At 40.5% G+C, this 11,717-nt stretch overlaps 1 protein-coding gene across 1 annotated transcript in view; it reads left to right on the top strand.

The window, feature by feature from the left end:
* The first annotated feature begins 859 nt into the window (after nt 1–859).
* ABCC9 (ATP binding cassette subfamily C member 9) overlaps nt 860–11,717 on the top strand; it is a 61,671-nt gene continuing 50,813 nt past the window's right edge. Inside the window, exons 1-6 of the mRNA XM_053978168.1 lie at nt 860–1,007; nt 4,231–4,372; nt 4,731–4,852; nt 5,806–5,972; nt 6,652–6,894; nt 10,951–11,145. Of these exons, the coding sequence (XP_053834143.1) occupies nt 863–1,007; nt 4,231–4,372; nt 4,731–4,852; nt 5,806–5,972; nt 6,652–6,894; nt 10,951–11,145 (1,014 nt within the window). The 5' untranslated portion in view covers nt 860–862. The remainder of the gene's footprint in view (nt 1,008–4,230; nt 4,373–4,730; nt 4,853–5,805; nt 5,973–6,651; nt 6,895–10,950; nt 11,146–11,717) is intronic.

The raw sequence follows: 11,717 nt of genomic DNA, 5'->3' as shown, positions 1-11,717 counted from the left end.
AAATAAATGATACACAGGTTGATTTAAGCCAGAACCTGGCCATTACTCTGGATCACTCTATGGCCCATGCTCTGTAAATATGAACACAGGAGCTTATCATGGTGTACAAAGATAATTTCACAAGAAGTCATGGAAGTCAGAGACTGCTGGGATGAGTCTAAGCATGTGTTTAAGGGTTTTCAGGATCATACATAAATGCTGATTTACTGCCTAGGCAATCTTCAGTACCATGTACTTTGGTGAAGAGTGTAATTTTTCAGTAATGTCTCCTGTGTGTGGCCATTGTTCTATGTGACAATGAAGAAATACAAAATATCAGTAAGTGCAAAGCTGCCAGATCACAAATACCAAAAGTTCAGAGCTTGCATGGGGAATGCTGTTGGAGATATTGCACAGACTGTGTTGGCTCACCAAAGAAACAGCAACACACAGATCAACTTATGTCCATTTGGGTTTTGTTATGAGAAATGGAAATATTTATTTTTCAAATCTTCTACTTTCTTTCTTTATATTCTCACAGAGCTATTTCAGCATAGTGTTTGCGCCTATAGTGAGCACTAGAAGTTATAGCATAATGTGTTTAAAAATAGTACTTAAATAATGAATGCAGCTAAATATAAACAATATTATCAAAATATAAATAATATTAATGTAATATAAACATGGCCTTCTAATGTGCTTGTATTTGACATAGCCCAAAGTAATTTTCAAAATGGAACTGTGTTGTTCTCTATGGGTCCTTCAGTATGCTCCTTCCCTGTCTCTTTATTATATTTATTTTGTCTTTAGCCAAAGGGAATGGTGGCACTCTTGGTAGTCAACATTTTTCTCATTTCTGTAGTAACCAGACCCTCTGGAAGAGATGAGACTTGCATTTTGTGGTAATGACAATGCCTCAGCCTACAACATCAGTGCTGGTGTCCTCAGGAACGTCTGCTTTGTGGATGCCCTCAACTTGGTCCCTCATGTCTTCCTGCTGTTTATCACCTTCCCCATTTTGTTCATTGGTGAGTTATTTCATGGAGCCCTGCCATCCCACAAACACTCGAGCATGTGTTTATACTCAGTCATGTTTGCATGGGCTTGATGGCACCATTAAATGCTTTGTATTTATGAATTCTGAAAAAGAAGAGGAAGACTGGCTTCACGCAGAGGATGTGAGGCCAACCTGCTGAAATGTGGGAATTTTAGATATAAATCTGAACTAATCAGCATGAAGAGATGGATGAGAACCAGAGAAATCAAATCCAAATTTGCTATGAAACTTCTCTCTGCAGAAGTTTTCTTCAGATTTGAAATTGGCAACTTGCAACCTTTGTTATTATTAGATATTAGAAGACTTAGAGCAGTGGGTCTGAATTTCCTTGAAGTTTCATGAATTACAGAGAATATCCAAAATGTTCACCTTGGATCTAAGGCTAGGACAGCTGTAGGAAATAGTTAAAATAGAACAATTGCTTCTTTTGCCAACATTTGTAAGAAAAAGTAGAGCAATAGAGATATCTTTTTTTTCCCCAATAGAAATAAAAAATAAGAAATTATAAATCCCTCTTGAGGAATTTAGGACAGTGGAGGGACTCTAACTCACAAAGTCTTGTAAAAAAACCCATCTAATCTAGTACTCTAATGATACATTTTTTTCTACGGTTCTCTTTTTATCCCAGTTAATTTGCATTGGTGAAATAAATACAATTAAATACTTTTCCAGAGAGGTCAAACAGTCGTGTTCTAACTGCTCATAGGAGATTATGAGACTTGAATAACCATCAAAAGTATTAGTGAAAATAAATATTCTCCTGACAACTGCATGAGAAATGCCAAGTCAGTTCTTCCATGTTGCCTTCCTGGTGTGTAGATGGTAATGCATTTCTTCCACAAGGAAGATTTGACTTTGGGACTGTATTTGGACATGAGACTTAAGGGCTTTCATCATGCAAAAAGACTCCAAAGTGGTTGAATAAAATGCTACAGGAACCTGTGGGCTAAGACACACTGTACCTAACTGTGACATGATCCAGCGACTAAAAACTAATTAAATAATTAAGCAAGAGAATAAGAAACAAATTCTAACAAATTATAAAGACTAGAAAGAAACCCCAGGGTTATGGAAACTCTCTCCAACAGTGCTGGACTTTTACCTCAGTCGTCGCTCTTCCTTTGTGGTGAGATGCAGATCATCCTTGAAGGACAGGGCTTTGTGCAGAAGTGTTTGATGGAAATACAATGCAAGGTCTGAGGGCAGAGATAATATTTTAGAGCCCTCTAGCATCAGGTGCTGCTTTGATTTTTTAGAGGTTTTAATTTTTATTAATTTTGAAATAGTATTGCAGCTGCTGAAAATTCCCTCTATTTTGTAACAACATTATGAAAAATATAGTATTTTAAATTGTATGCTATTTATGTAAGTATGCAATTCTTTGTTTTCCATTTTATATGCTAATTATCAGGACAAGTAGTTGTTGAATAGAGCTCTAAAAGCCAACTGGAGTCCATGGTATAGACTGACTCCAAACAAGAAATTTGATGATAAGCTGTGTTTCTGCAGATGTGTGGGCAAAATAAAAATAAAAAGCAGTTTTAGAGTGACAAAGACAGGAGCAAGGTCAAAGAAAACCACATTAGGTTAGGAAAGTCTTAGAGAACTATACAAGATGCTTGAGATAGCTATGGAGAAGAGAGAATAATTTGTTCTTGCAGAATTTTGTGTCTTAACCAAGGATGAAATGGTGAAATGCTGACAGTTTCCAAGAATGAATAAACTTAGGTTTTGGTTTATGTGTTCCTGAGTCACCTGATGAGTCCCTAAGCACGATTAGGCACTGCATCCTTGCGTAGCAAAAACACATCCTGGGTTTTAAACTGAGTTAGTTTTGTTTCCTTTTGTTTGGTTTCTTTACTTCCCCAAAATGTGCTATTGTTGGGATTCCCTACAGGCTTTGGGAAGCCTGTTAGGGAATTCTAGGAGTTGCTTTACAGTGGGAGGGACTTTTGGGCACTCTGACTCAGGACAGCCCTGTACCTGTGTGGGAAGAGACAGAGGCCAAGGCTCACCATGCAAGAAGACAGCCTGTGGTCAGGCCTCAGCTTCCTTGGCCCTGTCACTTCCCTCAGTCCTCTGTTTTGACACTCACATTCTCCAGACAGAGAGACATAATTCTGTCTTTCAGGAGAAGCACAGAGAGAAAAGAAAACAATCTTTATCTCTGCTCCTTTGTTTTCTTCATGTGGAATTTGGTATGGAGATTGTTCATCTGAAGTGATTGCTGGAGTGGATTCTGGTGAAGGTTGTTTGGGTTCAATGCCCAATCAGATCCAGCTGTGTCTCGGACTAAGCAGAGAGTCACTGGTTTGTTAGTTAGATAGGTAAGTAAGAAGTAAATATGTAGAATAGTATAGTAGCTCTTTAAATAGTATATTAATGTAATATAGTATAGTTTTAATAAAGCAGATCCTTCAGCCTTCTGATCTGGAGCCAGACATCATCATTTCTTCCCAACATCCAGGGTTGCAGCATTTTTTTACTATACTCTGTGTCCCACCTCTAGCTGGGTTGCTGGCCTCAGAGAGGATCTTGCCTGGAAAGGGCAGGTGACATCTGAGGTGATGACAGGGAAATTGGCTTCAAATTGAATTTGTTGATTAATTTGAGTCCTGGCGCTTTGTGGGGAGCTCTGGGGGGCCAGGAATGCAGAGGCCTAGGGGGCTGGGCTGCACCTGTGGGAGAGAAGCTGTGAAATCACTGTTCAACCTCCACTGAGACTGTGCTCCCAACCCCTGAAACAGATAATAAATGCTACTTGTTTTGAGTAAATGCATCTCTTTGAGGCTTCATTTGAGGATGCAACTTTTATATCAGTTGGAAATTTTTCCCACTCTTTCTGTGACTGTGAAAGACGTGAGGATGCCATCACTTCAGCTCTGTTGGTCCCTGTTGTCTGAGGGTGCCACTTGGGGTGGGTTTTTTTGTTGTTGTTTTCTTTTCATTTTTCTTGGTCAGGAAGGACTTTTCTTTGATTGTAATTTGAAAAAAGTGTTGTCTTATTGTCTTCAGAGTTTGATTTAAATTACTGGCCAACTGAGACACACCTGAGTCATCTTTTTAGTAACAACAGCTCTGTAGTCTGTAGTTTGTACTGATTGCATGTAAGTGTGGCCCAGAAAATTGATAAGCAGATCAGTCACTGACTTGCTGTGAGATAACCTTTCCCTTTCCTTGCTATCATTTCCCAGGCTGGGGAAGCCAGAGCTCCAAAGTGCAGATTCACCACAATACCTGGCTGCACTTCCCCGGACACAACCTTCGATGGATCCTGACGTTCACCCTGCTGTTCGTGCATGTGTGTGAAATAGCAGAGGGGATTGTTTCTGACACGTAAGTTTGGTGGATAACCACACTAACTGCATTTGTTAATGGACAGTGTTAATGTCTGATGGGCTGGCTAGTAAGGCTTGAGGAGGTTCCCCCCAAAAAGTTCATAGAATCCTTTCAGGAACTGTCCAGGTTTTAATGGGATGAAGGTGAAGCCGTTGTTCTTAGCATTTATTCTTCTCTCAAGCTATAATGACAAACAAATACTGATCAACGTTAAGTACTCATGAGGACAAAAATATTTTTGTCTCTAGGAAATTCATGTTTGTCCTCTTCAATAGATTACCAGAACACCTATGGTTTCACACAATGGTGAATAAAAGGCACCAAATTCAGTAATTTATACCATATTTATTTTCAGACAAATGAAATCTCGCCACCTGCATCTCTTTCTACCAGCTATAATGGGATTTGTGGCTGCCACTGTATCCATAGTCTATTACCATAATATTGAAACATCCAACTTTCCAAAGTTACTGCTGGGTAAGTCTAAGTCTGATATTTATGTGGTCTTGCAAATCCCAGTATTTTACCCAAAATCCGCTTGTGTAGGTTGAGAAGGATGATGAAATGTGTGAGAATATTAAAAGAGAGAGGAATAAGTCTCTGCTTTTGCAACTGATAGTATCATAGGAGTTATTGCACCTTTCATAAGGTACACACGGAAAACTACTTTTAAAATTATTACAAAAGAGTTGTAAAATTATAAAATTATTACCATGCATAACTGTGTCATTTCTATCATGAGATGTTAGGTATTTTTTTAATGCTGATAATAATTTTGAGGAAAAACTTGTCTGCATTCAAAAGGGCTATTTCAAAAGGCCACTTGGAATAATGATGTGACCACAAACTCCTGTGCAGATGCTGCTCTTTCTCAACATCTTTTGCATCTGATTCTGAGATTATCCCATCTGCTCTCTCAGTCAGGAGATGGTCAGACCAGACATAGCAGAATAATGTTCCATACAAGTATATTGTCCAAATTGCCTGCAACTCAACCACCTAAACAAGGCCTGACAGAGACCTGTCAGGTCTCTGTCAGGGCCTGTCTCTCCCTGACAAAGACCAGCCAGGATTCAGGCTAACACTAAATTCTATAAACTCTTTTTCAAAATGAGCACATTTCTATATTCTCACTTGGGATGCACCCTGCTTTTTCTAAGAGGCAGATGACTTCTGTTGTTTGCCTTTTCCTTCATTATAAGAACAAAGTTCCCCTTCAGATTAAGTCCCCTTCAGTGGACTTTTGTACCTGTGTGAAGATCTGCCATTGTGGATCTGTTTGAAGGGTTGTGGCCCAGGAAAGAAAACAGGGGCTGGTGACATAGAGGATCACTCTGCCTGCAGTGTATCAAGCCATGGAAGCTAAAATGCTGTAGTTACATTTATTTACTGATTTATTTTTTAACTATGCATGTGCACCTGTTTTACAGCCCTGTTCCTTTACTGGATAATGGCCTTTGTCACCAAAACCATCAAGCTTGTCAGATACTGCCAGGACGGGGTGCCTTTTTCTCAGTTGCGTTTCTGCATCACTGGAATCATGGTCATCCTCTATGGGCTGCTGATGGCTGTGGAGATCAATGTCATTCGAGTCAGGGTATGTGCCTTCTTCCTCAGGATCTGGAAAAATATCAGTGGCATCATGGGGGTGAAGATGGCTCGTTAGTCCCAGGAACTCTGACTTGTGTCAAGTTTAGGCCCAAGTTTAGCTTAGCCATAAAGGTTTGGTTAATTTTGTGGATATCAGTGGTGATTTAAATCTCTTTAAAATGTATGTCCTTGATGTATCCCCTGGGCTTGGTGTGTGTGCATGCCTGTGTGCATCTATCCACATAAAGTGTAGATGGATGCATATTTGTGCACATGAGGAGGGTATAGGTGGATGCAATCTGTAAAACATATGCTGTGTTAGTGCTGATGAGCTATTTATATAGTGAATCTTCAAGTTAGCATATGTTCTTACCCATGATAACTTATAATAAAATTATTTCACAACAATTCATTTTTACTGTTGTTCAGCTTGAGATAGGTGGTACTGGTAGGGTTCAGAACAGTGTCCACATCCCATGTTGCTCAATTGTTTGCCAGTTATCTGTCAAAATGGAAATGCTCCTATTTACACACAAATTTATATTTAAATTCAACATACCTTTAAAATACTTTTACCTTTAAAAGCAAATTTGAGACTGTGGTTGTTTTACACATAGTTTTTACAAAAAAATTACTTTCAATAATATAATTTCTGAGCCCATGTTTGTCTGTTTTCTCCTTTGCAGAGGTATGTGTTTTTCATGAACCCTCAGAAAGTAAAGCCTCCAGAGGATCTGCAAGATCTGGGCGTGAGGTTCCTGCAGCCATTTGTCAATTTGCTCTCAAAGGCAACTTATTGGTGGATGAACACTCTCATTATTTCTGCTCACAAGAAACCTGTGGACCTGAAGGCTATTGGAAAGCTCCCAATTGCAATGAGAGCACTGACAAATTATGTCTGTCTCAAAGAAGCCTATGAGGAACAAAAGGTAATAACAGATGTCCATGTCACTGCTTGGCCTTAGAAAGCCAAAGTGTCACTTTAAATTTCTTCAGCTTTCATGAAATCCTCATTTTAGGAAATTTTCACTTAGGACTGTTTGTTCCAAGGTGGAACATTGGCGTAGGAAGTTCCAATCCAATAGTTACTGTTTGGTTTTAAGTGAATTAATAGCAGGAGAAAGTTGCCAAACTGAATGCAACTGGAAACTAAAACCACAACAGACTGATCACTTGCTAGATTTTAACAATGAAAGATTTGTTTAAATCTTAGCTACTTATGAAACTGGAAAACATTCTGTTCAAAGTTTCAGCTGGAAACACTCATCTTCACCTTTTTTTCCTCCAGACAGAGAAATAGCCAAAACCACACATCAAGAATAGCCAAAACACTGGTGTCTTAGCAGTGATTTAGTCACCAATCCCAAACACAGAACCATATAGGCTGTGATGAAGAAAATTAACTCCATCCCAGCCAGACCCAGTACAGAAAGCATGGTTGGGAAAACTCCCTGGGTAGAGCAGGATTTTCCAGGGAAACTTCTGGATGCATTTAGGCAACTCTTTGCTCCCAGCCGCTAATGGAGCTGCAGGCTCCTTTCTGTGCCTTCTGAGATGAAACAATTATCAGTACAATTGTTTATATTTTAATAGATATAGGTTGTTTCTCTTTCCTTCTGCAGTTGAGGATTACAGAGACCAGAGATCAATATCCTTCTGCTTTAGGCAGAAAGCTACTGAGTTTTTGGAACTGAGGTTTTCACAGCAGCCTGGGAGAGGTGCATCCCTTAGACCAGCTCCTTAAAGTGCCTGAACCCTACTTAAAGAGGCAAAAGAGGGATATGCACCTACATGGCCCAAGGACCTGAGACTGTGCCATTCTTGGTGACAGGCACAACAGCTGGGTGCCAGCATTTGTCTGTAGCTCATTCACATCTGCAGGTACTGTCTATGCCTGCACAAAAATGCAGTTCAGATGCCAAAAGGCAAGATAAATGTGCATTTCTCATGTGCATGAGCACAAACTTTCAGTGTGTAGCTTCCCTCAGTGTGTGTCATGCACATATAAACACTTGCATAAATGTTATGTATGCACTTGCACTCACCTACATTTCTGATGCTGCCTTACATCAGGTCTTTTGTGTTCTGTAGTTGTTTAAAGCCTTGAGATTACCACAACCTCTTGCACATTTTTGCTCCTATTCAACAACAGGCTGTAACCCTGAAGTAACCTGGTGTTTTCTAGATAAAGTAAACCAAATGTCTAAAGCAAATCCAAGGAGCCAGGCAGTGGGACTCACTGCAGTTCATTCCTGTGGAGAAATGCATTGGCTTGTCCCTGGGTGGGCCAGAAAACAGCCTCAGAATTAGGAAAATTCTTCAGACTGGAGTGTGGTCTGCAGTCTGGAGGAGGTGATATGCCACAGTCTCTGCTGCCAAGTGTGTATTTTACACTAATCTCCTGCAACTGATGAGGGGAGCCCCACAGCCTTCTCTGGATTAAGTGGGGTTACCCCAGCCTGAGCCTGCAGATAGCTGATCTCAGCTGTGCTCCATGGCCCTGCAGAGAGAAAGCTCCTGTTCCTTCCCAAACCCCTCTTCTCACACCTTAATGAAAGATGCTGAACATGACCTTGAATACTTTGTATTGTGAAATGCCTTTGAGATGGCTCACATGACATTGTCTTGCTATCTCTTCTGCATGCTATGAAAATGGAAATAATTTTATCAATTCTCACATAATTCCATTTACACCCCACCCACCCCCCCCCCCCCCCCAAAAAAAAAAGTGATCCTATTTCTGTTGTTGCTTGGCTTTTGTTTCAGTTTCTATTGAAGCAGTCTAGATGTTTCACACCACATATCAGTGCATCATATATCACATATCCAAAAATAGATTTAGCACATTGATATTACATTTGGTTTACCCCACCAGCCTGAATCCTGTATAATTTGTCCTGATGGTTTTTCTTTTGGGCACTTAATAGAAAAATCAATTTTTAAAGTCAAGTACCATTAGTTTCCTATGTCTGTTATTCATGTGCTACTATGGATCTTAGCTTTTAGGGCCAAGAAAAGGAGGAATGAAATTGTGTTAACTATCAATCACAGGGACAGGGCATTGCTCTACAGCAGGCTTATACTGCCAGCTCCAGAACGATGGGAACAATCAGATTTCCATATTTACTGAGGCAAGCCTTACAGGTGACTTGATTTATCACAAAGCACTGTCTCACTGCCCTTTATTCCAACTGTGGAGTGCCCAAGGTAGAGAAAATTACAGGAATTTGAAAGGAAGTTGACAAAGACAAGGAAAACCTAATCAAGTGGCACAGCTGAGAACAGCAGCCCAGACTGGTTAATTAATACCACAACATTCTATGCAAGCCCATAAAACTCAAGGATCATTCTGGAAGAGAAATTATGATTAGAGAAAGGTCTTTCTCCCTTCTTCCTATTACATACTTCAGCTAATGCGAAGTCCTGATTAAAAAAAAATTAAGAAAAAACAGTGGTTAGCAATAAATTAGATAATTTAATTAGTATTTTTTTCCATTGGAAAGGAAACAGATTTCGTATAGTGATGGCCAATGTATGAATTGCAGTAACAGTGAAAATGGTTATTAAATTGTTAGAGAAATAAGGATTTACCATTGCCATTTAAAAAATTTACTATTAATTGAATGCCCAGAATAAGATAACAATTTTTTCCCCAAAAGATGACAGCCATTTACCCAATAAATTAGCTCCTCTCAAGCTGTTAAAGTTATTAATCATTTATTTGAGGATGGTGATTAATCCTTTTAGGGCACTCAAGCTCAAAACCCATTAGGCCACAAATTCAGAGCCTTTTGTCTGGGCAGCTCACATGAAGCCCTTGTGCTCTTTCCCTCCTCAGAGGAAGCAGTTTCATTCTCACCCCTTTCTGAAATGGCAGCTCTAATTTGACCCCATGGTGCTTATTTCTTCTTCCTAAGCTCCTTGGCATTGGCCTGACCCAGTCTCTGGCAGCCACCTGATGCACCTGCACATTTTTGGCACCATGCATATAATCCCTCTCACTGTGGAAATGGCATAAAGGGAAAAACTGAGAAAAGAAGGAGAAAAAAAGGCATGAGGCAGCCAGGCAGGTCACAGGCACATTTGCTTTTTCTTTTGTGAACTTGTTGGGCAGGGGTGGTTCTTGCTTGGCTGTGCTTAATATGTCTCTGTGAATGCTCAAGAGGGCTTGGCTTGGCTTGCAGCTTGCTGGCATCTGTGCTACTGGAGAAATGACAGATGGTTGTTTAAAGTGTCAAAAGCTGCTGCCTGAAGTGCAAGGAGGCACGCTGCAGAGCATGGCTCTGGTCAGTAAAACTCTTCCTTTGTTAAACTGAAAGGACCTCAGAGATATCAGAACTCTTCTGATTACACAAAGCCATATCTGCTGGTTGGTGTTTTAGCCTAGAGCTGTGATACTGTGTAAATTCACAAATCTGAAGGCTAGAAAGGACCCTTGGTTGATTTAATCTTACCTCCCATTCTGGTCTGCTGCTTTCATTTTTTGAGCACAGTTATCATTGATTGGTTGAAGTGTGTCATCCTGGAGTGCATCCAAGAGATGGAAAAAATTCCAGATAAATTAAATTAAACTATATTCTTGTAGTTGTCATGTGTTTTTCCTGCAATCAGAAGCCTTTATAGCTTGTGAAACCAGGATTACCCACGTGAGCAAAGGGCTGAAAGGTCAGACCTTTCTCTGAGCACACATGTGACAAGGGACAATGGCTGCCTGCCAGGATGATAATCTGTGCTTGCATTCCTGTGTCCACAGGTTGAGGAAAGTGGTGGGATGTAGAGGTGAGAAACCACAGTTAGCAAGAGGAGGCAGAATTGGAATTTGCTGTGAAGAATGTCTGAAATCTGTCGATAATTGCAGCATGTTTGCTGTCTCACCTGGTCCAAACCACCTTTCAGGAACATTTTTGGGCATCCAAACAAGAATGTTGCCATATAAAGCTGGGAGGCTTCTCTTATTTCACTGGGTACCTGTTTCTGTTTTCCAGAAAAAGGTGGAGGACCATCCCAACCGGAGTCCCTCCATTTGGTTGGCCATGTACAGCGCTTTTGGACGGCCAATCCTGCTCAGCAGCACCTTCCGCTACCTGGCCGACTTGCTGGGCTTTGCTGGGCCACTCTGCATTTCTGGCATTGTCCAGGGCTTCCAGAATACAACCAATAATACAAATACCACAGAAAAGGTAACCTGACAATGTGGATTGAAAGGCTCTGGTAGTAGTCTTAGAGTCATATCAGGTATTTAAGACAGCTGGCTGCATGCTTTGATAGGTCTGTGGTCATCACTGTGTTATTTCATGGTTTCTCTCAAGCAAATTGAATATTTCTGTTGTGAGAGACAGTCAAGTTATAAACGTGAGCAATGAGAGACTTGGGTAGGAATGGAACACAGGCCGTGGAGGCTCCCCCCAGCTCCCCAGCTGTCTGTCTTGATGGAGTCATCTCAGTAGTTCTGGGAAGAAGGAACAATTTCAGCTGTGCCTGTTTGTTTCAGGCAGGACACACACTGGTGGTGCCTCAGTGATGCATCCAGCCTGGAAATTTTGCTCAATTCCTGTCCAATTGTCAGTTTATAATTCACTGACAGTTTTGAGTTCTCTCAAATCTGGGAAGCTGGGAAGTATACACTGGGAAGCTGGCAGTAGCCAGTCCCTGTTTGTGGCTGATTGTATTGATTGCTGCTGTGATGAACTGTGTTGGCACATACTGAGAAATTGAAAAGTATCCACTTGACTCAATGGTGTTCTTGGTACTA

Source organism: Vidua macroura, chromosome 5 (genome assembly GCF_024509145.1).
Source record: "Vidua macroura isolate BioBank_ID:100142 chromosome 5, ASM2450914v1, whole genome shotgun sequence".
Classification (NCBI taxonomy): domain Eukaryota; kingdom Metazoa; phylum Chordata; class Aves; order Passeriformes; family Viduidae; genus Vidua; species Vidua macroura.
This window is presented reverse-complemented; position numbering and strand designations above follow the sequence as displayed.